The following is a 26,889-nucleotide window of genomic DNA, read 5'->3' on the forward strand; positions in this document are numbered from 1 at the left end:
TTATTTGGTTTCCACTGAAGAAAAACACAAAAAAAAAAAAAAAAGTCTAATTCCAACATTTTTCTACAGCTAGTTTTGATTCCAAAACGTGTTTCTTCAAATATCTTGAAATTCATTTCTGCAGATACTGCTGTTTATCTGCCTACAGCAGTATAAACTCATGTATCTCAAAGGTAAGAAACTAACTATAATAGCTTTCCAGAAATTATCATGCAAAAGCAAAAATCTTTGCATAGGTACAATTTATGTGCAAAGTATGTGTTGAATACAGTTATAAGTGTAAAGCTTTTTAAATTAAACATCACATACTAAATAGAAGTCATGATTTGAGAATTTGTGATTCTTAAAGACATTTTCGAAAATCGTTATCACTATTTCTCTGTATATCAAAAAAAAAAAAAAAAAAAAACGTCAAAGAAACTGTGAAAGGATGCCTGTGGCGGGCTTGTGTCCAGAAGACCCCACAGCACCTACAGTCTTGAAATTTTGTACTTTGACCCCTGGGGGGTTTGTACTTGGTGTTTTTATTTTAAAATTTGCATTTGTTTTTTGTAATTAATTTTCTAAGTTAAAATTTCTTGTAGATTGCCTACTAAAGGGATGAAAGATTTCCCACACCCCTTAACATTTTATGTCGCTTGAAAGAGATTTTTTTTTTTGGCATCAAATAAAATATGTTCCAAATTTCTCAATAAAATTAGAACAGCAGATATGGGGAGAGTGTTGTACCTTGGGACACTTTTTATATTTTAATTTTTAACATCAATTATTTGAAAGAAATTTAAAATCTAAAATTCACATTAAACTACTCCAACATACTTCTATGCAATATATTTTTTAAAATTCAGACAGTTTGAAAATAAAATATTGCCAGCCATTTAAAGTAAAAATTCCAAGCTGTCCCAAGGTTCAACATCCTATTGTACCTTGGGACACATCCTATTGTACCTTGAGAAAATGTTGTTGCTACTATGGGAAAGTCTTCAGGATTCAGGAAACAGCCATATTTGAACCAATTTTGCACCAGAAAACAAAAAAAAAAAAAAAAAAAAAAAAACATATATTTTTTCATGGTAGTGAATTAAATCATGAATTATGAATTATTATCTAACATTAAATTTGTTTCAAAGACTACATAAAATTAGAACATTCTTCCGTATTCCTAAACAGATCTTAATCCTCACATAAATAATAGCCAATGATCAAGTAACCCGTGTTCTTCAACAATGAAATTCGTGCCACAGCATGATAATTTGATAATATGTTTTGGTATGTTTAAAATAGAGCCACTATATTGATTACATAGATAGGCCGACATATCAGCTTAAGTTCAGCCATTTTGGATCGGATTTTTCATTGTTGCGATACTAGGGTTACTACAGCAAAGTTTCGGATTGTGCCAAATTTGCCGAAAATAATATTTTATATTTAATGAACAATTCACATCCCAATAATAATTGCTCACAGTGAACGATCACCAAACGCAATAACTCGCCAGAAAAGACAACCACTCAAACACGCGGTCTATCCAAAATGGCTAATCTTAAGCTGATGCGTTGGCTTGTATATATACGAGCCTTAGTTTAACATGCAAGGAAATGCTTATTTTGAGAAGACTGAACTGGATCCGGTAACTTAACTGTTTTATTGGTAAGACTGTGTCATTTTAGGGGAATGAAGAAAAGAAAAAATGATCAACAATGAACACTACTTACTGGAGTTTATGGTTCATTCACTGGAGTTAGGGTTACAACTAACAAAATATCACCAAACAGGCAGCTTCGTTCAAATGTACAGGAGTAGAAGCAATTTTCATCCATCATATCTTGATTGGCGACTTTCTAGCTATTAAGAACCATGCATATGTTGTACCTTGGAATGTGTCCTAAGGTACAAAATGTTTGGCTGTCCCAAGGTACAATCACCATGTGGTTTAAGTAAAACCATAATGACGGTCAATCTAGATGCACTATTATTATTTTCTCATAAGCAAAATATTTAAAGCACTTCTCTTTTTTGACAAAATAAAATTCAGTTGATTAGTTTCACAAATACAAAGACAGAAAATGAAATAAAAATGAAGAAAATATTTACTTTGGTGTCTTGAAATTTTCTTTCTCTCACGAAATCATTAATTTTACTCATTTGATGCTGATTTTTACTATGGCAATATTTAGTGGCGAAGGTTACTATTAGAGATTACAAAAACATTGCTGCTAAAAGAAGATTCTTAGAAATTAGCAGTGCCCCAAGGTACAACACTCCCCTAAGGGTTTCTATTTTAGCAAAAAGTCCTAGGCTCAAATCAATTCAAGTCTGGAACTAAAGAGCTAAATATATTACTAGAGATCTGTGAATTTGAAAACGACTTTTCAATTATACAAAACTGCTGGTTTACAATGCTCAGGATTCCCTTTGCACCTATAGCTGAAGAAGCTGCTACAACTTAGTTTGGAACCCAGTAAAAGGGTGCACTTCAAAGCACTTTCAAAAAAATTGTCTCAGTGCATATTTCTGTCAAGTTCTTTTAGTCTTCAGGTGGGAGCGGGATTGTGTTCTAATCATGAGCTCTTTTTACTTAAATTCTATTTTCTACGCATAACACGTTTTTAGTTTGATTTTCTTGAGTTAAATCTTTGCGAATCAAATGAAATTGCAAAGCAATCTTCAGGGGTTGTTGAGCATTCGCGATTAAATACAGTAAAATTATCTTATTTCATTGACTTGTTCCACTCAAAATGAGCACTCACAACATCATATGTTTTAAAACACTATTACAAACAAGACAATTGTAATATTACCGTATAGCAGGAAACAAAATGTTAATTTGCATATTAGGCGTGCCACTTGCTTGGATTAACTCAAAGAGCTAGAAGCTTAGCAATTAGGCATTAATTAAACAAAACAACTGTATGCTGCACACATTATTAAGTATTCTTAATTAATTCATTTTTTGTAAAAGTTGTGTGGGAGTAATTCAACACTGTTTGTAAGTTGGCTTACGCCTTTGCATCACAATTGATTCAATTACCGCAATGACATCTTAAGCATTGCCGTCTGCCTTGTCAGTGGTCCTGGGGATGAGGAGGTCCTGGGATCATGGGCGCCCATGTAAGGGGGCAAGTGGGGGCTCAAGCCCCCCTCCTAGAAATGAGAAATTTCTTTGCTTTTAGTACTTGTAAAAATATTTCTTCTCCAGTCATTAATGAATAAGTCATTGAAAATGTCAAATTTTAACAATTCTAATCTATACTGAAATCAGTTTCCATGGGGAAAATATGTGAGCCCCCCCCCCCCCCCCTTAAAATTTTGCATATGGGCGCCCATGCCTGGGATTAAATTCCAGATCAGGCAAGGAAGCATTTTCTCTGTCCAGTCCTTGTCCTTTCTTTGTGTGAATGTGTTGTTATGCTGTGAATGGTTGCCTACAATACAAACAGGCTCTTGTGGCAAGTGGGTACTTTGGTGTGTACCTAATTACAGTACAGTTGGAAAAGTGAAAGAGTGCACCCCAAATTGCCAGCCTAGCTGGCACAAGACAACAACAACATCTTATTTATTTAGCAGAGATAAATTCATAGATACATTAGCCTTTACTGTTTTTCCATACTGAAAGTTATTTACAGTAGAAAAAAATCAAAATAAAAAAATCAGTAAATATTTTTACTCTCTTTGTACTACACCGAAAAACAACAACAACAAGAAAAAAAGTTATACTTGTCACACAAATGTAAAGGAAAATATAACAAACAAACACTGAGCTGGACATGGTCTAATGGCTGAAATTGAGGCAGTGAGAAGCAAAGGGATGTAAGTGCCAAAATTAAAAGTTTTGAGATAGTTGGTACAAATGGTAGGAGAACCTCTCCTCTATTTTAGGGCAAGAGATGGTACTAGTAGCTCTGGTGGGTGCTGCTACACAGCATGATTTAGAAAAAAAAATCAATGAATGCCTAACTAGGATCTGAACTTTAAACGAGTTTTAGTCGAAACTTTAAACCGTCCATTTACATCTTCTTGCTTCTTGCTACCACAATTATCCTCCATCTTCCTCAAGGCAACAAAGTTAAGGGGATGCTGAATGTGTTTTTCAATAAAAAATAATAACATCAAATAACATAAAACTTATGACTCACCCAGTTAGTGTAATGTCATTATATGCAATGAAAGCAGAGAAAAAACACAAAAATTCATACAAAAAAGCATGTTTTGAACTCAATTCATTTATGTTTATTTAGTGATATAAATATACATACAAATGGTTTTGATTGAATTTTATATTCACTGTAAACTCGGCATATGGCCTTAAAGACTTTCTTTAAGTATTATGAAGTGGCACAAGAGATATATAAAGGGAAATAAATATAGGAGCCAATTTGAATTGTATTATTATTTTGAGCTTAACCATTTCATTACTAAATAATGGAAAATTAATCTCAGAGATGTTAATTAGTTTCAAGTAGGTGGCAGGGGTAATTTCATGTTAAAAAAATGCATATATTACAAAAATGGAAGCACGACGCAGATAACCATAAAATTAATGATGAACACTAAAAGTCTCTTCTAACTTAAATGTGCCATAAAACGAAATGTGTACACAAATTTAATATTTGCATACTAAATTCATTAATAAATGGATTATTGATAATACCTAAGATTCTAGAAATAAACAATAAACATATCTTGAACATATTTAATAAATAAAAATTTATTTCCCTCTATATAATTAAATAATAGGTTCATGAGTTCAATAACAAAGGAAGAGGCATACAAACATCTCAGTCACTAAAATTACCAGTATAGTAAAACTTTACTCAAGTCAAAAAAATTAATTTAGAAGTTGCAAAATTCCTGGTTATTTAGTTACATTATTGCTAGGAATAGAGCGTTTTATTGGTGTCTCTTCATATTTAACAACTGAGCTTGCACTACTGACAGATAATGTCATCGTTGTTGTTTTCCTCCACCTTTATAACCACCTCTAAATTTCTTTCCCTGCCATCCACCACCATGATGATCACCTGTTGATGAAAAATACATGTAACAAAAACAAATAGGGTATCTTAAAATTTTTTTGAACAGTCAATTTACGATTCGGTTTTGCAATACATGCATACATATGTAAAAAATTATGACACACATTTAGTAATGAGATTAGTATTAATTTTATATGTGAATGATGCACTTATTTGCGATAATGATTTAAAAAACGAAAAATCAATTTTTACCAATAAATTAATTTTTCAATTTCAAGTGCTATTACTTTCCATGATTTTAAAACAATTTGCATGGTCCAGCATTTAAATTTTTCAATCTAAACAAAAACAAGTTTAAAGAAATCAGTTTAGTGACAAAAACTTGAGACAATGCACAATTTTTTTCTCAGAATGTGGCTGTCACCACATGAGCAACAAAATGACTTAAATGATACAATGAAATCATTTCAAATGAAAAATGAATTACTCTTCTAACAGGTCTGGATCTGCCCACCTGCAGATCTCGTGGTTCAGGAGGCCCACAGTACTGAGGATAATTCAGCCCAAAGATCAAAGAAACAAATAAATAAAAAAATAATAACTTGTACACAAATTTTAAAACTTAAAAATATTTTTTCAATGTCTAAGTAAAAAATTGCAAATTATAGAAACACAACACATATTGTTCAGGAACACCAACAAATCATCAGTAATAGAAACAACTTACCAGAAGCTGTTAAAATGTTAAATGATAATTTCCAACAATTGTTTTAAAACATAAAAAAAGTTTTATGTTAGTACAGAAAGCATTAAAGAATTCTCAAAGTTTTAAGGGGAGTCAGTACCCCTATACCGTCAATGTTAATTTGCACAGGTTCATGTACCTTTTTCTGAAAATCTATTAAAGATACAAGTATGAATTTTTTTCTGTACCTCAAGTCGACTCTGTTCTCTATACTGAAGTAAAATTTTACAGAAAGAAAGCTTAGTTTTTTTGTAAAAAATTCTAATGTGTAAGTCACTGTATTTGTTTCAAAAAATACCATTTTGCCACACAAAATCAGCTCTATAAAAAAATAATTTTCGAATATGAGAAAAAGTTTACTTCAGTATATGCAGTTAGATGTATGGAATAGGTGGTAAAAATTTCAAAGCCTAACACAATTTAGTGTCTGAGAAAAAGGAACATTTAATTTAAAAAATACCATTTCGAGATATTGCAGTTTAAAGGGGAAAATCATACCTCATCAGAATAGGTTTTACATTTTTTAAAGCCTATTTTAACTTACTTCTAATATGAGCACGTTCAAGATGTTTGTATCATTAAAAAGGTATTGAAATGTAGTTTCAAAATGTATAAAAATCAAAATATCAATTTTTTGAAAGTATTTAGCGTATTGACTATCCTTAAAACATAATGAAACGTCATACCAGTTCTAAAACTTTAAAGAGTGAAAACAAAAATATAAGTTGATCCAAAGATTAAAGTTCAGTAATTGAATTTTTTTCTTGGAATAATTTCAACTTTCGTTGTAATATACAGCCGTGGTAAGGTACTATAAATATAAGGCAGTAAATATATATTTTTCATTTTTTTTTTCATTTTTGTCTTCTATTGTAAGTTAACTTTTTTAATGTACAAGCTTGCTTATTTGGTATCCGCTGGAAAAAAAAAAAAAAAAAAAAAAAAAAAAAAGGCTAATTCTAACATTTCCCTATTGTTAGTATTGAATACAGCCTTGAAAACTCATTTCTGAAGATACTGCCGTTAACCTGCCCACGGCAGTATAAACATGTTGAGCATAAACAGCTTATATTTACCTTTTATGTTTACTAAATCGCTTGTTATATTTACCACTAATCAGCTCTAAACATTGTAAGTTTATATGCTAGAATATGAAAACAATTTTGAACTTTTATATAGTGAAAAAAAAGAGCTTTTAAAAATGCATTTAAACTGATAACTTGACTTGAATCAAAGAAAGCTTTAAAAACCAGTGTTATATGAAAAGTTTCAAAATTCCCAAATTCACTAACCTCTGCTTGCTTAAGTTCAGTCTTGTTTGTGAACCTCATTAACAAATTTAACTTTACAATTACTTTTATTTTTCATTGCTTCTGGCAATAATTAAAGAGCGGAATCAGCCAGGCATAATGGCAGGGGAAGTAACTAAAGAAATAGTCTTTAAAATAAAAATATGGGAATGGGGTGTCTTAGCAAATATTTTACTTGAAAAAGACCCTTGAATTGGAATTTCAATACACATATACACATAAGGGGAAACATACAAATATTTCCCGCGGCTCATAAGGCTAATTTCAATTTCTTTATCATTAAATGTTTATTGTAATAATTAATTTTATTTCTCAACTCATTATTTTTACCAATACTTTTACGGGACAGCCTTTCTTTCATTAAAAAAATCTACTACGAAAACTTTCTTTTTACTAAAAAAAATCTTTCGAGAGAGTTGTTAAGAAAATAAAAAACACACCATATGATTTTAAAATTTGAAGTTATAGCGTCATAAACTGAAAAGTTTCAGTAACGTGATAATTCAGAACTTAACCAATTCGAAGAAAAAATAGCAAAAAAAAAAAAAAAAACCAATAGAGTAACTTTGTAACATGAAAAAAAAAAGATATATTTATCATCCCCCCCCTGAAACAAATAACTAACTTAAACACTTATGTTGCTCTTCTTTTTTCATGAAAAACAAGTCATGTAAGAAGCTGGTTGGAAATTAAATTTGAAAGTATACTTTAAGGACTTTATGAGTCCAGCATTGCACTTAGTGCATTTTCTCCAATTCCAAATCACAAGACTGGGATTGTTAATCCAAAATGTGTTTGAAAAAACTTGTTTGAAAGGGAAAATGAATATGAGTCTTGTACTTTGTACTACAATTTTGTTTTTGATAAATAAGTTTTTTGTCATTATTACGCATGTAAAAGATTTGGGCACAATTATGGTTGAGAACTTACATTCACGTAAAAGATATTTGTGGCTTTAAATAATTTAACTGTGGTCCCCTTTGTAAGGCTCATAGCAGTAACAAATAACTCACAACACAAACAATACGAGAGAAAGACATACATATTTAAATAGTCAAAAACTATGATAGATTCTTTCAAAACCACTGTATGTAACTACCTCTTCCACTTCCACCTTGTTGCCTTTTCATCCAATTTGGCATTTCAACAGGAGGCCTCTGCTCTTTGGGACGACCTCCTCTATCTGGTACCTATGAATGTTAAAAGGGAAAACTTAATTAGATATTTAATGTTAAGCAAAGTTGATTTCTAAATAAATGTAAATGTAAAGAATGTATTAATAAGACATTTAAATTTGCATTTTTTGATGGATTAAATTTAAGTTAAAATTTTTCAAGTTCAGGGTTTTGTGCAACATCTGTAAATCGGACATTTTTTCAATTTATTTGCTTTTCTGACATTGATCTTATCATTCATCAGTGCGTGCATAGTTTAATGAAATCTGTTCCATCTGACACAAATACCACTTTGCTTTTCAAGCACTTTTACAAGAACTTCAAGCACATGATCTATAAACCAGTATTTTTGTAGAGTGTTTCTGATGTCAAAGCAATAATATTATGAATATAAAAAAATAATAATGAGTATTTTTCTTCATAACCATTATTATTGAGTATTTAGCATACTTTTTCTTATGAATAAATTAAATATTTATGACAAAGATAAATACAGGAATAACTATTCAAATAATGGGAAACATTTTAGACTATAAAGCATTTCTTCATAAGGTTTTGTACATCATTTGAGATGGTATTAATAGAAATTTATGAATAGTCAGAACAGCAAACATTGCAATTTTAGAAGAAAATATACTTACATGGGGAATAAGAATTCGATTTAGTGATGATGTTGTATTTTTCACTAATTCGGCACTACTGGTTTTTTCAATAATTAATACATCTAGAAAAATCAAAATATTTAATGAAAAGCTTATGGTGTGCACACTGTTTTCAAGATTTAAATTTATTTATAAACACAGTAAAGTCTTATAACAGGATATCTGTTTCCTGTAAGGGTCTATTTGCCAGACATCCTTTATAATCAACATTAACAAACATTTTTCATTATCAAAAAAAGATTTCATTTTCATTTTTTTTCCCGTATTTGAAGCTTTGATATCCAGGTACAATTTGCCACGTGATTTTAATGGTATCTTAAAATCTCCTACTACCTTCTAGCATTTAAATGGAACCTGTTACATTAGTAAATTACAAGTGGTGGGGGAGGGGGGGATTCACCAAGACTGTGCGACAAATGCAGGACAAAAGGACAAACAGCCATGTACTTGCTATAGATTTTCCCACTGATATTTGCTCTGCATATATGTTGACTTTACAGCTTTTAACTTCATAGTTTGCATTAAATTGACTGAAAAATACACGGGTATATATAATCCTGAAACTTTATTCCCGTGGGATAGTAACAAAATTTTAAGTTGAAATTTGACAGGGAAATTCTTTTGTAAATATAATAATACTTTTTACATTGAAGGTTAAAAGGAAAGAAAGCATACAATTTCATTACTATACAATTACTTTTTCACATAGAATGTTTTTAAAAGTACAACTCAAAAAGGATCCTTTTTTCAGAAGGGGGGGGGGAGGGAGGCTAAGCTGACTCATTAGAAAAAAATATCTTTACAGTTTGGTTCAATCCAACTTGATACAGCTATTTACGACATTGTGCAAATTATTCTAAGCTTAAAAGAAGATAATAACATACTGCTACACAGTTAAACAAGGTGAGAAGTTGGGCAAACATGCAGCAAAGGAGAGGATCAGGCAATCATTACTTTTTTTGCAACAAGCAAACTCTTGGGGAAAATCCTCAACTTCGATGTTTCTATTCATGTGCTCAACATTCTATTTTTCTCGTAAGTTTCACAGCCCTCCATCAGTCCCAATTTTCATGATACCAGGGAGGATAGTTTCAGTTTTATACTTTTTAACTGACTTAAAGGATATCTTCACAATAGTACCCACACAAAAGTCTTAGTAAAAAAAATTATATAAACAGCGCTAAGTCACTGGGAATGATTTTCATGCCTTGATTCATGTTTTATGGCATGAACTCCAATGCCAAGTTTTGTTTTGAAGTGAAAGCGGGGTGCTCTTGCTCATTATTCATTGACATTCAGACATAGATAAATAATAACATAAACTTGTTCCCAAAAAATTGAAAATTTCACAATCAAAGATTGCAGCCCAGCAATATTACTTTGTGCTTGTAATTTTGCATAATTTTCAGATTACATTATCAGGTTTTTTATTTATGATAAATATCATATGAAAAGACAGCAATATTGAAAGAAAAATAAAATGGGTAAGAAACCTAGTTGTTTAAAATGAGGCAAAATTAGAAAAACATATTCTAAATGAATTTATTTAAATATCTTTTGTTTTGGAAATTTTTTAGTCAAATAAGATTACTTTATAAAAATAATTTAATCATGCAAAGAAATTGCCAAAGAAAAAAGAGGAAGGAAGGATTGATAAAAAATAAACATAGTTTATACATCTTATCTTACATTTGAAAAAAAAAAAAAAAAACTACAGTGCGGATAATGGAAAATTCCGGTTAATAAATTTTACTGGCTACATTACAATGTATCTCATATTTGTTAGCAGTCAATTGCAAAGAGAATAGAGTAGGAAACCTTAAGGCAAGACAAAGTGCAATCAATAAGTAATTTTGATTGCTGAAACATAGAAACTTTTTTTTGAATGACCAGTAAAATACTTTTCCCAATATATATATATATATATATATATATATATATATATATATATATATATAATTTCCACACTTTGTACATTTGCTGGATCTAGTAGCAGCTGCATTGAGCTCTTTTTCTGAAGGCTTTTTCCTCAATCACTTCCAAAATTTAAATATTAAATAATTTGGAAAAAAAAAAATAACATCATAACTCTACCAATGATATCAGCTGCAGTAAGGTCTCGATTATCTGCCGAATTGACTAGCACGGAACAAATTAATACAAACATGCATTTGAACAATTTATACATACAATTGCTAACATAAACCTAGGAATAATAAATTATTCACTGCTTCTGCAGTCAAATACTGTTTCTTTATTTGAGATTGAAGAAGTTTTTTAAGTGTCTGATAAGTCGATTGTCCAATGAGTGGTTCAGTGGACGGCAAAAAATGTTTGATACTCAACGACAGCACAAAACCAATATTTAATAACGCACACCAGCACAAACACCATAAAACACATAAAAGATGTTCCTTTTTTACAGATGCCTCTTAATTATTTAAACAGTTTTGTAAAAATGACAATTTGTTCATGGCAACATTTTTTCTACTCTAAATTATTTGATCTATATTCTCACTACAAATATTAAATATTTTTTTACAACATTATTTTGAGCTTACTATTTTGCTTTTACATTCTCGGACAAAATGAAAATATTTTAATTGTCTTTTGTTGTTTCCACAGGCACCCTGTTTCCCCTCATTTTCAACTTAGAAAATGCAATAAATCAGTATGGGAAATAAGTGTTTATTTTTAGGAGCAGTTCTGCTCTTCAAATTTTAATATTGTGGAGCAGTTCTGTTAAATTGAAAAGCAGCTTTGTGACATTTGTTAAATTACATTTTCAACAAGAAAACAGACAAGTTTTTAGAAACGTAATACTTAATGTGTGCATTTAAAAAGTTAGGATATATGAATTTTAAAAAATTACATTTATACCATTAAAAAAATTGAAACCATTTGTACCCTGTTTATCAATAAAAATAGTCATCTAAAACCACAAAAAAATAATTATTTTTATGCACTGCAAAATTTTTGATGCAATTAATGTTATTGTATGGTGTTTCATATGTTTAAGAATAGCAAACTGGATGCCATACCGCTTATTTCCCACACTGCAACAAATCAATAAGACACTAGTGGCATTATAAAACACATGCATCAATATCAGATCGCTATTTTCCCTTCTCCCCGGCCAGATTAATTCAGATGGAATCATCTATGATGCCGATTTCCCAATTCCATATATATCATCATCAGACTGGGCCCCCATACGCAAAATTTAAGGGGGGCTCAGATATTTTCACCATGGTTTAGCAGGATATTTTCCCCATAGAAACCGATTTCAGAACAGATTAGAGTTAAAGTTGACATTTTAATAATTTATTCATTAATGGCTAGAAAAGAAATGTTTTTGCATTTTTGCAAAGAAAAACGTATTAAAAGCAAGGAAGTTCTCATTTCTAAGCCCCCACTTATATATATGGGCGCCTTTGAGACTGTATATCCTTTATTTTCATACCTTCTCTAGCTGCTATCACATCTGACAACTGCACATTCGATATATTTAGTAATTTCTTCCTCCTGGGCATGTACGCTTGAAAAATTTCTTTATCTTTTCCCTAAAATGAATAAATTAAGTTTTTGATTAAAACCATGCTCTAAAAGGAGTAACATACAAAATCAGTTTAATGGCAATTAACTGAAACATAAAATGTCGAACATTAAGAGCACTGAAAAACAAAGCCGGGAAAACAAATGCTTTGAATTTCATGAAATGAAGCATTGAGAAGCAAAAGGATGCAGGTGGACATTTGCAAGTTTTAAGAAAAACATGCTTAAAGATAAGGTAGGCTTCCATTGAAATTTTTCACTAAATCAAGCTGTATAACAGCACTTACCAGGGCTACTAGTATTAGCTCTTGCCCCTAAGACAGAGAAGAAGTTCACCTACCATTTGTACTGGTTAACTCCAAAATTTTAATTTTGTCACTTACACCCCTTTGCTTCCCGCTGCCTCAAATGACTCAAATGACTTCATAACATAGGATAATTAAACAGTATTTATTTTCACAATTTTTTTTTACGTCATGTGGCAATGGGTTAAAAATGCACTATTTTAAAGAAAATGTTGTGGAACAAATGCTGACTTAGATTCAAAGTTTATGAGAGGGAAAAATAATTTTCTTATGCATCTTGAAGTATATTGTAGAAATGCACTCATAAAGAATGGTACTGTAGTAAACATGGGAAAAAAGTAAAATAGCAGAGAAGTTTTTTTATTCTATAACTTCACCAGTAGAGAACAACTTATAACACAGAAGATATTACTATGAGAAGTAAAAAATGTACAAATTTGAATGACGTTTAATGCATATTAGACAATTTTGAAAAAAACAAAACCTCATTCAATTGATCAAAAGAACAGCATAAAAACAACATATTTTACTTTAGAAAGCAAGAAAAAAGGATAGATTTTTTATTAAATAGCTTTATACTAAGCTTTTCAGTTACATTTTTCTAAATAAAAAGCTTTTTTCTTCATTTTCTAAGGACACTTCTGTTGAAAGAAAATAAATAAAACAAAAGAAAATCTTAAAAGTAAATGCTTCACATACAAAATGTACCAACAACGTGGGGGCATGAAGGCAACCTCAAATAGTTAAGATAAATTAAATTTTTTAAAAATGAAAGAATTGGAAGTTTAATTAGAAAATTACAGTACGTAAAGAGAGAACAATATATCTCACAAGAGAACTTCTAATGAAACATAACTTTTACTTTTAGTAGTAAATTTGTAACCTTCAAATAAAAGTGGAAAATTGGCGCTTTGTCCCATACCATGGGGCAAAGTGAGTTAAGAATATTTTCCAAAAGAAATATTTTCTGTATATGTAATTGGAAGAAAAAAGAGCGAATACATGACTAAATTAATTAAAAAATAAACCAATGAACGGTTTAATAAATGTGGGACTGATGAATAAGGAATGAATAAATAAATGAAAATTTAAGAGTTTATTAATATACAAATAAATCAGTCACAATGTAGAAGAATTCATAAATGAATGTATAAAAAAATGAAGTAAACTATTGCAACCTGTTGAGGGCACATTAAAGGTCCTTCAGAAATTTCTGAGGAAACATTTGCTCACATTTAAACATATTACACATGCGCTTTTAAAGCTGATTTCTAAAAATTTCTAGGGGAAATCTTCAAATCCCTCTCCCGCAAACCGCAAACATCGCCTGCGATCAACTAAAAAATAGTCTAAGACTGTGCTTTCAAAGCTATAATTTTGAAAATTCTCTGGGGGGGGGGGACCCTCCATCGTCTGCACTAATACATACTATACTTTTACTTTGCAGGTGTTCATATTACTAAATCTTTCTCTCCATATTCATAAATTGCAAATTCTCCTGATTAGAGTCCTTAAAACCTGGTTATAACTCTTCATAAAACTTGAAGCTAGGTATGTTCTCTTTTTTGCATTTGAAAAAAATAGAGGAAGGAGGGGGAGGGGAGGGGCGTCCCCTTTTCATGGAGCAGCTCTTAAGTGGCCGGTTGACATGTAAATGCCAGGGTCGGTTCATGGTGCCTCATCCGCCGCGGGCAGTGGTGGAAGGTTATGAACAGGGCCCATGAGGTCAGCTGGTGTTTCATGTTCATTTGAATTTAATAAGGTTTTAGATCTAAAAATAAACAACTTTTGCACATTTTGAAGAGAAAAAGAGGGAATTTTATCCATTACTCATTCTATCTGTTATTGGTCAGACCTTTTTTTAAAATTGAGCAAATACAGAGGATCCAGAAGCAGCAAAACGTTAGATGAAATGTAGTTGCATGAGAGACAAATAGTTTAAGAAGCCTAAATGCATTAAAAGGCTCAGAAAATTGAGTTAAACTGAGAGCAATGTCTTAAGCTTGTCTGTTACTGGTGGCATTACCCTAGTTGTCTACGTTATGACTAGAGCAAGCAAATTCAAATTATTTAACTTAGTTGACCATGATTTACTTAAATAATTAAAAGAAAAGAAAAAGAAGTACCTGACTACCTTCACCCCATTTGAACGACTGTATAGTTACATCTAAACGTGTGAGCAGTAATTCTCTTCGAACATTATAATCACTTAAAAACTCGTCGTAAAGAGCTGCAAGAGACTCCCACTGCTGTTCAGTTAAAACTTCCTGTATCAACACAGGGGGTAGAATTCTACCATTTTCTGAAGTAAGACTTTTTACCTAAAATATAAATTGTAAATAAAATGATTTACATTATAACCGATCATATCTTGCGAGAAAAATACAGAACATGTAGAAACAAATATCACTTATCAGAAAATGCAAGAGAATAAATATGCATAAACTTATTACAAATAAGAAATGGATATTAGACAAAAATATTTATCTCAATCAAAAAAAAAAAAAAAAAAAAAGATAACATGAAATTTTAACCTTTTCAACAAACACAGTTTGCTCAAGAAATTTAACATAAATAGGGACTTTTTTTTCGGAAGGGGGGGGGGGGGTCGTGTCTGTTAATTACCTATAACCTAAGATCTACTTTAAAAGTACTCAAGGAGAGTACATAAAAAGTAGTCGAAAACTTTGTACTGCATAGTGAATAAAATATGACAACGTATATAAAGTACAAATTAACTTTATAACTAATTTTTAACCTTTTTTCATTCTGAATTTGTACTTTATATACGTTGTCATATTTTATTCACTACTCAAGGAGAGATCAGGCAACTATCTGTTAGCAAGCAGTTTTATTTCTCATCAGTAACGTTTTTTTTTTTGCTTCTTCCTCTTTATATATAAATTAATACTAAGTTTTTGAACAAAGGGCTTACTACATTTTATGCCTTCATGTGCTGATTCAAAGTCCTGAAGAGAGGCTGTCTGATGATGTTGTTTAACACTAGAAAGACGGATGGGGCTTGTGTGGCCCCTCGCATAGTTTGTTGTTTAATAACTCGTATAATGTCTAACGGAACGTAATGTAACTTCCTGACTTTTCATTATATGACACTATTTGAATGCTTGTTTAATCATTTTATCATTCGCCTCATAGTACTGTTAATATTGGTACTTATACCTAGAAAGACGGAAGGGGCCACAGTGCCCCTAAGCTTTTTTACAATTAAAATTTTTTTTTTCTTTCTTTCTCCTAATTGGTCTAGCATAAAAAAAGGCCATTCTCTCTGGTTTAACCTGTAACTTCCGCTTTATACAGCCAGTTGGATATCCAAATGCTATGAACAGTACTGACTGCTTACCAGCCTAGTGGTAGCCATTGCTCTTGAAAAGAAAAACTGATCCAAACTTTTGGCCAGTATAGAGAGAAACACTACAAATAATTGCATACTAAGTTTTTATTTAGTCATGAAAGAAGGTGCATTGGGCATGTGGACACACTCAGGAAGAATTTTTAAAATAATTCACCCCAAAAATGGGTAGGGGCCACACTGGCCCCTTCAGTCTTTCTAGGTATACAGAAAATGTCAGTCGTTCTAGTGTTAATAGGTTAAACTTCTGATCACAGTCCAGTGTACTTTCACACAAATCAACTTTGTCCGGACAGTTTTATAGTGCAAGAAAGATGAATTTTTCTCTCCTGCTTTTAAGAGTTAAAAAAAAAAAGACATTTACAAAAAAAAAAAAAAAAAGTAAAACAAAAGCAAAAATTTGAAATGATCATGAAAAACTAAACTCTCTTAATACAAGCAATTATTTAGCGCAAAATGTTTCTATTTTAATGGACTTTTTAGAATGGCTTTGGTGAGATTTTTGAAAACTCATCATAACCATGCTACCGTAACTCAGCCCAAAATATCTACATAATAAGCTCAAATAAAAAATAAATAAATAAAATAAAACAAGCAAATGAACTAAGTACATGTGCATTTTTATGATTGTTTGCTTGAAGCTGTTTTTAACCAGGAAAAATTGAGGTCTTGTTTACACTGGTGATAAGCAAGTTCTAATGATCTTCAAAAAGATCCAAGTGTTTTTCTTTTCAAAATACACTATATGACCAAAAGTATTGGGACACTTTCAAAAATTCACATTTTTAAGGATTTCTCAAGGAATAACAGACCAATTGCTTTGAAACTTTTGTCACACAAAAAGTATGCTTCAGCTGTCATTTTCCAATAAAAGTTATACCCCCTTGCTTTTTGGGGATCAGTAATAAATTGAGGAAAACAAAAGTGTTTTTTGATCATCATTTATCGTAAATAGCTGAGAATAAGCTGTCAATTTCAGAAATTAGTTAGCTTACTATGTACAAATATTTTACATACTTTCAAGAAAGTATCACTGATATCCTCGAAGATATGAGCATTTCTTTCAAAACTACGAAATTTATTTGAAGGTTTTTGGCTCGTAACATGCAAAGTTTTCCATCAAAGCTTACCAAACTTTCAGAAAACTTGACAGCATACAAGAGAAATATAATACTTAAATTTGAAACTAAAATGTTGAAAATTTGATAAGATACGGACATTTAAAGCAATTAATTGTTCACTACACATGTGCGAAAGATGACAATTTATAACTTTCATAATCTAAAACCCAACTAGATTTTTCAACTCATAATAAAATTCCAGTTTAATATCTCAAAAATTCAGAAAGTTATCAGCAATCGAACGAGCCAAATATCAACAATTCTTGGATAGGTGATGAAATGTGAGAGGTCGTTCGCAAATAATTTGTTTTTGTCTTGAATCACAAAATTTTGTCCTGAACGTGTGCAAGCAAATGTTGCAAATTTGTGAATTTTCTTCTAGAAGCAGAAGAAAGTAAATGCTAAAAGTATAAATAATTGTTTTCAGTATTTTACACTAATATAGTTCAAAAATAGTAATTAAATTGAGGAAGCAACCAATGTTGATACTTTTCTCAGCAACTACTTCATTAAACCACCAATATTCCTCAGAATGACATGTAAACGCTCACGAGAAAATTCTCTATACTTAAAATGTTACGCTTAAAATTTTTGTACAATTGAAAAAAAAACATAATAACAGTTTGTATCCATGCCAAAAAGTTATTTACAGAACAAAAACTTTACTCATACCTTTGTCTCCATTGAAGAAAATAGTGATAAAGGGTCAGCAACATTATCTGTGTTGATATTCAATATGTTGGCAGAAGAGCTTAATGCAATGGCTGTTGAGCTACCTTCCTAAAAAGAATTCAATAAGCAAAATTATAGTTTTTCTTCCAAGGTCATTAGATGATATGATATTAAATGAATTATTAAAATCACAAAATGAAAGTTGCCATATATTTAATAATTTAAAATTTGCTTGAATAGGTTTTAAACAAATATGCTACAAAATAATTTACCAGTTCTATTTCTAAAGGATTTTTCTGGTCTTTTTTAGAATGTAAAAGACGCGCAGCCTGCAATTCAGTACATAAAAAGTCTAGAGGAAAATTAAAGTGGTAATTAGGCATTTTTATATTTAAAAAAATTATGTAAAACAAAACATTTCTAATAGTGAAAAGAACTCATAAGCTTATTTATACTGTAATATTTAGATCAAACAATTTTACTATGAAATATTAAAAGCTTTATGGAACAAAAAACAATATATTACCTAGTAACGTTGTCCGACTTTGAATGTCTAAAAGTCTTTGACTAATGGTACCACTGACAAGTGATTTATATGGACAATCTACAGATTGAAAGAAAAATAAAACTTAATATACTTCAAAGAAAGAGAGATAAGGAAAAAAAAGAAAAACACTAAAGTTTTGTTTTTTTATTTGAATTACAATTTCATTTCACTGTATTATTTCAGCAGAAAACGGTTACTTATACTAAAAAAACCAAATGTTGCCACTAAAGAAATTCATTGAACTTAAAATTGAAATAAAATGTAGAGGTTATTATATTTATCATGCACTCAAGTTTTATTTTTGCCTCAAAAGTTTATCCACTGAGAGTGTGGCAACAGCAATGATCTGTGTTTCGAAAACAAGTTGATTGTTTACTTCTTCTTCTGTTTGCTTACCTTCCGGCAGTGGCAATGCACTGGTTTTAGTCTTATTTTGATTTGTACACGGTTAATAAACATATTTTTATTTTAGAAATGGTCAAGATATTCAACTCCTTTTTTGAGATGTTTGAGGTCAGAACGAAGTCTAAACAAAATTACCATCCAAAATAATGAAAGCTCCAGACGATAAATATTAGTTGGTTTGCTAAAGTATGATTGTATAGTTTCATGCTATTACATGTTATCAACTACTTTGTCAGAATGTCCTTTCAAAAATTACATGACTTGTAAGTGTCATCACATTAAAATTTCTTTCAGAAAACACTTTCTTGAAACTGAAATAATATTTTTATATATATTATACAAAACTACCATTTGGACATATGTATGATTGCTTATTTGAACTACTTGGTCATGCAGCAATACATTTCATTTTATTAGAAGATGTTAATTATTAAGTTTCAGTACTAAAGCTTCCAACTATAAAAATAATGGATAAAAAGATTAAAAAAAAAAAAAAATCCCCAAAACTGAGAAGAAAACTACTGATTCACAATCCAAAGTTGTACTGACTAGGATATAAGAATTTCGAGGATTTTCTGAATAAAATAAACGTGTAACATAAGAAAATGGTTATTTTCAGAAGTTTTCTCAGAAGAAATGCTGATCAAAATTGTAAATGTTACAAACACCAAAACCTTCAAATTGTCTTTCTATAAAGAGCTGAAGTGAGCATGCAACAGGTCAAAACAAAGCAGAAACTATATTTATTCCAGGGGTGCCTACCCCCCTTAGGGCAAGGGCGCACCCCATACTGCAAAGACCCCCCTCCAAAAGCAAGACCTCCCCCCTAAAAATGATGAAAATACCCCTCAAAACAACCCTACCTAAAAATTTCAATGGCGCAGTCTGCGCCATGACCCTTCTAGGTGTTTACCCTTGTTTATTTTTTGTCTGATATAGGATTGTAAAAAGTAGCAAGGATGGTTTTGAAAGTCTCCCCCCCCCCCCAAACTTTAGACCTTGCACAATTTCAGCAGTCCTAGTGCTAATATACAGTCGAATCTTGATGACTCAAATATTCCTTTATCTAGAAGTTTTCATAGGGTCCGAAACTTTTGAGACTGTTGCGAAAACTTATAACTCGAACTACTAATAACTCGAACATTTTAGCCTGTCCTTTGGGAATCGAGTTAACTGTATATGTTACTGTGAATGGCAAAGCCTGGTAAATGTCGACATTCATAAAGCCAAACCCATTGGCGAAAGATTGAATATTTCTAGTGAATTTTGACTCTTCAATTTTGGTCTTTCACAGTAGCACATGCACAAATGAGGCATTTTACGACCCTCCTCCACTCGCAAAATATATAGTTGCGCTTCTTAAACATATAAAGTTTATGACATAGCAGTAAATAATTTCTATCCAGAGTAAAACATTTGTATACTATTCATAAATGATAAATAACTTAATCATTAAAATATCCTTTATTAAAACATAGCAATCTTTCATTTTTTCTGGAAAAAAAAACTTAATAAAACAAAGTCCACTTTTAGCAATTAATTTACTGTATCAATCAATAGTTGGGATTCTTATTTTTTGTAACAAGTCATACCAACTGTTCAAAAAAGTATCTATACTTACGCAATTCTTTTAAAAATGAACTAACTTCTAGAAGGAAAGAGCTGACATCTTCAAGGTCTAGTAAATACAAAGAATATATAAAAATAAGTTTTCAAGCATTGGTAATTATTGTTCATTTCAATAAAATAACTAATTATCAACTATGAAATTAGCTTCTTTAACACTAAAAGTCTGGTATAACAAATTGCAAGTTAATTAGTAGTTAATAGAGTTCCAATCAAAGCAGATCTTTTGAATTAAAAAAAAAAATAAATCTCAAAAATTGCAGAAATTTAGTTGCTGTGTAGGAGATAGAACCATGATTACTGATATCCTTCCTAATAACATGATTTTGGCCAAAAAGCTTTCCGTGTCTGATATCCCCCCCCCCCCATTTAAGCAAAAATTAACCTGATATTTTTTTTATCATTTTTAAGTGCTGTATAGAATGAATGTTGTATGAAAAAAGAAACCCTATAACATCTTGTCTGAGGGTTAAAACATCAGGCTTAACATTTAGTAATTCCAATCCTGCAAATGCATGAATCAGTGCCAAAGAAGATCACATTTATGTGATTAATCAGCAAATTAAATAAAATGTTTTCTTTACTTCAAGTTTGCAAGCTTTTAGTTTATTTGCATAATGTCTTTATTATGTGGATTTCAAAATGAATAATTTCATTTTTCAGAAAAGTTTTGTAATTTTAAGTTTCTTTCAGATCTTTTTCTTTCATATATAGCTAAAGGTCCGTCCCGACCTAGTTCGGGTCATGATAACTATCTATCTTAAATAAGTATTAGAAAGGTACTTTTTAATTAAAAAATTAACAGTAAGTAACATTTTTTGTTTTGTTTTAGTGAGATTTGAAACAAATTGATTAACCTCATTTCCTAATCAAGAGAGACCAACATATAATTGCCAATGAACAATACAATCTTCCCGTATGTAACGTTGCACAACATATTGTATAGTTGTACATTTGATGATAATGATAGCATGAGAAATTTTCATTGGATATTGTAATAACTTAAATTGGAAAAGGAAATATAAAGGGACCATGGGGATGATAGGATTATAAGTCAGGTGGTCTGCAGCTGTAAAAACAATACTCGAAATCATGTTATTCCTTAGTGAATTTAATTGGGGTTGAATTCCATTGAATAGATTAGACAAATTAAAGTTGCGCAATAACATTATTGGGATACCGTCTTTAATTTTAAAAGCATGAAGAGAAATCCGGAGAAGTAGCCTATTCAAGAAATTCTCCCAATTGTTCGCTTTTTCTTATTAAACAGAGTCATTATGGAGGAGATATTCAAAGTAGTTCAAATTTGGAAGGGTCGGTTTTTATACTTCTAAGTAAAATCCCGGCAGTTCCGTAAAAAAACAGCGCAAAAGCCTGTTGATTGATTTTTGGATATTAGCATTGAATTTAATTAATTTTTTCCAGTTCCACTGGGTATGCCGATCAACATTAATTTACATTCCTGGTTTTCATGTACCAATCATGTTTTAACAGAATTTTTTCTTTGATTCTTTGCACCGCTGCAGTGGCAAACAAAATAACCCTATTGAGTTTCCGCGACATTCACGCATTTAGCCTTTTATTTTTATATCGCTTGACATTGAACGACAATCCTGGTATTTCTGCTGACGCTCTCCTTGCAAATGTCGTTACAGAGATCTTTTTTAAATGTTTACCATCAAGCAATAGGGTCTGAAAATTGAAATAAAAGTTAAAATAGTTGTTAACAATTCTCTGAGTTTAATAGTGGAGTCAGAAAGTTACATGTATCAATTAATGTTAGATTCCAAGGTTTGTCGTCATCTATAAGACCAAGTTTTTTACATGCTGCTTGAGGATCTTTAACTGTCAAACGACTTTGGAAATATCGTCGCCTCAGAACAACAGTACTGTTATTTCTGGACTTAGATATCTTACTTTTGCTCAGAAGCGATGATATGTAGGACCATGAAAATGTTCCAAACGAATTCTTATGTGACAAAATTCAGGTTAGCTATTAGGATGAATATTGTATATTCTACTAAGTGGTGAGTCTTTTTCAATCCCGGGATGCCTTTCAATCTCTTATACTCATTTTCTTTGGGAAACTTGCTTTTTTTTCTTTCTTATGCCTCCATTTTTTTTGGTAATTTCTTTTTGATAGGATATTTGTGAGCTTTATGAGTTTGTCATATTGTTTTTAAATGCTTAAATATGGTCATCAAGAAGAATAGTTCTGAAAATAAGTTTTACTTATTTTTTTTTTCTTTTCTTTGTCTAATTCTTTCAATAATGTGTTTTTTTTTTCATTGCTCTTTTAATTCTTAACTTTGAAAGTATGGCAATTGTGCGTAATTACTATTTCAGTTGAGAATTTTCTAAACTATATCTACTTAACTGAATTCATTAACAGATGTTTCTTATTTTGATTTTAGTATGAATATAAATCCTTAAAGGATAGCCTGAAATGCATGCAAATTTACAACTTTTAGAAACGTGGATGATTATCTACTATCTACATTACTTGAATTCAAAAACTAATTTACCCGAAGTCAATCTCAGTTACATTACATTTATTTAAATTTTGAAGCATTAACATTCTGTGGCTCTATATGGTTTTCAATGTCCTAGGATAGTAGAAGACTATATACCCTATCTTCTGCAGCCTCAAATGCAGGTAAGGGTTTTGGCAATTCTCATGCTGGCATTGTGAGTTTTTTCCTTTTACGTGATCCATCCCTTAGCATTTAGTGCGAAGTGAACCGTAAACTATTTTTTCATAGCGGATGCAGGGCAATCGGGGTTTGTTTTTACATATATAAGAACAAAACATTACAAAAAAGAAACTGGTTGTGAAGACAACATATTCATTTTAAAAAATAGTATGAATACATATATGCATAAATTATAGCCTAGGTCACTCAGTAAGAATGCTCCTTTCATATAATGAAGGAATTTTTCAAATAGGTGCAGTGGTTCTTGGAGATTAACTCGAACATATAAGCATGCACAAATCCACTCTATCTCTTTATAATATTAGTATAGATTTTGTGGAGATGCATATTTTAAGGTATAACAAACGTAATATACGTTAATGTATACATACATATATAATGTAATATTTGATGTTTTATCCATGTTGTAAAATGAGGTAGTGAGGGATTAAGTTTTAGAACATAGTTCAAAATAGCTACTAAACAGCATCAAAGTGGCCACTAACTTTGTTGGGTTTACTTATCCCTGGCCACTATCAACATTTTTGTAGTTTCAAGCATTCATGAGTACCTATCCACACAGTTGAGGGGGAGGAGTTGCTATTTTATCCAAGGTATCACAAAATGATTATCGCAAATTCGGTTAAGAATGGAAGTTTTCCAAAATAAAAAAAGCAAATAATTAATTGATTAATAAATTTAATTTGAAAAAAAAAAAAAAAAAAAAACCAAGTGAGCTTTAATTTTATATTTCGGAAATTCTTCAATAACATATATGCTTAGCATGTCATGCTTTTGTTTCTAAATGAATAATATTCTTTATGCACAATAGAGTTTTATTTTTGAGATGGAGCTCCATTTCTAATTGTGTCAATGTGATAGGATTTGATTTCTTTCTATTGAGAAAGAAAACAAATGGAAATACAGTATAACATCGATTTAACGATTGTAAAGGGACCGGAAAAAGTTATCGATAAATCAAGGATACCGTTAAATCGAGGAACATAGACATTTAATGCAGTCAAATCCGGACCAGTGAAATGTATCTTTAAGTTGAGGAAATTGTCAAATTGGGTATTGTTAAATCGAAGTAATACTGTAGCTATTATTTCTCTTAATCATTACTGACACAGGCAATTTTGGGTATTTTTGCTTGCTTACACTTTGTAACTCAACAGTTACTTTTGCCAGCATTCAATGAGTTAAGTTCAGGGTTCGTACTCAATTTCAAAAATAAAATGAAGGAGTTTTGTAGGAGTAAAATGAGATTTTGAAGGAGTATTTTAGTGCAGTGCATAAATGTCACACTTTTTTTCAACATATTTGACCCCCTTCCCTCTTTGTCAAAGTGTCACACTACACCTTACTCCTAGCCTAGTCACGTCATATTTTTCGTAAACATACTGTGTAATAACTGTGATGTCTCTTTTTCTCACCCTCTCTCTTCCCCTTGTCACAATTTCTTGAGTTTGTCCACAATTTCTCCCAAGATTCATCCAAAGATTTTTTTCTAGGAACAGAGGGGAAAATGACGACTGAGGACGTTTTTTAGGTCGCCACTTTTTCAAACTAGGTTGCCAAGTGGTGAGAGGCAAGCATGAATCTTGACCTTTAGTAAAAGGATAAATACACAATGTGTACTTGGAGAACTGTTTGGATTTGAAGGATTATGGAAAAATTCCAGATATTTCAATACTTAATTTTGATGAATCAACTAATAAAAATCTAATATTATTCTTTAAATTGAAATTGGATGAATCTAAGGCTATTTTTTCACAATAATAAATTTGTAGAGAAGAAATAATTTTAAAGACAATATTATGATATTATTACCAAAGCTTTAAATTCAGGACTTTCTTGCTACCCCCCCCCCCCCCCTCCTTGGGGTTCCTTCTCTCTACTTTGTGAAAAACGTGGAAATGCTATGAGTGCTATGGAGTGCTATGTTTATGTGGATGCATGTTATTGCAAATAAAATGTGATTGTTTTTATCAAGCTTCTGATTTCTACAGTTCATCACAGCATTACACTATACATTTACACATAAATATAATACATTTATATATACAGTGTAACCCCGATTTTACTTCAGTTGGACAAGTGAGAAAAAAACGTTCAGAGCGGGAAAACGTAAAATTTGGGCAGTGTCACAAATTTAAGCATATTGTTTAAAAATTGACTCTCCTCTAACGAAGTAGTGAGAAAATATATAATCATTACAACTTGTTTATTGATACAATTTCATTCATAGCATGACCTGTACTAATAACTTTTTGCAAATATACTTGTTTTTTGGATTTACAAATAAAAATAGTTTAGAATTTTTGTGCTTAGAATCACTTGATAAGCTGTGGGAGACACACTTGATTATTTCTTCTTCATCTCCATCATTATCATCGAAAGCGGGTGGTAAATCTAGTATTGAAGGAATTCAATAAGAAAATACATATGTCACCGACTTCTGAAAAATTTTCAAGGAGAGTGTCAGCAGCTCTAATCCTCGATTGTTATGAGGGAAGATTGGAAGATTGGAGGAAATAATACTCACAGATAAAGGACTTTCAGGCAGCAAAAAGGATGCTAGAGTGGCTTCTAACAGCTATAAAATAAATTTATCTAAAAAAAAAAAAAAAAAAAAAAAAAAAAGAAAGAAAGAAAAAAAAAAAAAAAAAGAGTTTGTGTGAGTCTTATTGATGAAGAATTATTTTGATCGGTTTGTAGAAAAACATATTAAGCGGACTTTTTGAAGATGCCGGAAGCGGGATAACGTATTAAATGGACAAAGTAAAATCACGGTTCTACTGTATAAATTTATCATTACGCAACAAATTTGTATATCTTGATTACCTGTTATTGGATTGATACAAGAATCCAAGTGACACAGTGCTTGTAATTCTGTAGAGAACCATGAAATAAGATTAATGAAGTCCAATGATTTAGTACCTTCCTTGAGAGCTTGTCTAACAGCATCATCAGTAGCAAAATTTTCAGTATACCTATAAAATCTTATTTTTTAATATTTCAGCATAGATATATTATTCAGAACCATATTTATGTAAAAACCAAAGGCAGTATGTAGCCTGTGGTTTTCATATCAGACCATACCACTTGGTCAGACCATATAAGAAATCAAAACTGTATACTTAGACATTGTTTTCAACAAAATTTCAAATTTATCAAATAATTTAAAATTGGGTGTTAATACTACATGTTAAAAACCTCGTAGCACATTGGTTACCCTTTAGTACAGTGTTTCTTAATTTCTTTGATCATTGGAACCCTTTTTAATGCTCACTTTTTTTGTGTGGAACCCTTAGTTTTTTGTCAACAGTTTGCAGTAGCGTAACCAACATTCTGTTTGAGAGGGAGCCCAGGTTCTTATCTCAAAGAGACTATCGCATTAACTATTTGTAGTTAAATTGATAATTAAATAGACTTTACAATAGACCATGGTAATTATTGCTAACTGCTAATTATTATTCACTATTATAAAACACCAAAACACTCATATTTGCAAAGGTGGCTGGTGCCCCAAAAAAGTGGAGGGTCAAAGAAGGTGCGGGGGGCAGGTTTGATAGGTGACAGACACACCCTTCCAGTTAAATTTTTCTTCAAAAATTGGACAATTGAATTTTACATCATTATTAATGAATTGACCTTCTTCCAAAAATTCGAGAAACAGACTCAAAAAGCAGGAACAGATGGCCATAGAAGATTCCCTCCTACC

At 31.0% G+C, this 26,889-nt stretch overlaps 1 protein-coding gene across 1 annotated transcript; it reads right to left on the minus strand.

Annotated features, from left to right (window-relative positions):
* Nucleotides 1-3,762: 3,762 nt before the first annotated feature.
* On the minus strand, nt 3,763-26,158 carry LOC129221279 (protein FAM98B-like; the record flags this gene model as incomplete). The annotated part of the gene is given in 10 exon segments (XM_054855735.1): nt 3,763-5,021; nt 8,131-8,221; nt 8,848-8,930; nt 12,332-12,431; nt 14,855-15,049; nt 17,892-17,999; nt 18,164-18,243; nt 18,418-18,495; nt 20,465-20,521; nt 26,010-26,158. Coding segments are annotated over 10 exon segments (1,018 nt in total), but the record flags the coding sequence as incomplete, so codon positions are not given.
* Between the last annotated feature and the right edge of the window lie 731 nt (nt 26,159-26,889).

This window comes from Uloborus diversus, chromosome 4 (assembly GCF_026930045.1).
Source record: "Uloborus diversus isolate 005 chromosome 4, Udiv.v.3.1, whole genome shotgun sequence".
Classification (NCBI taxonomy): Eukaryota; Metazoa; Arthropoda; class Arachnida; order Araneae; family Uloboridae; genus Uloborus; species Uloborus diversus.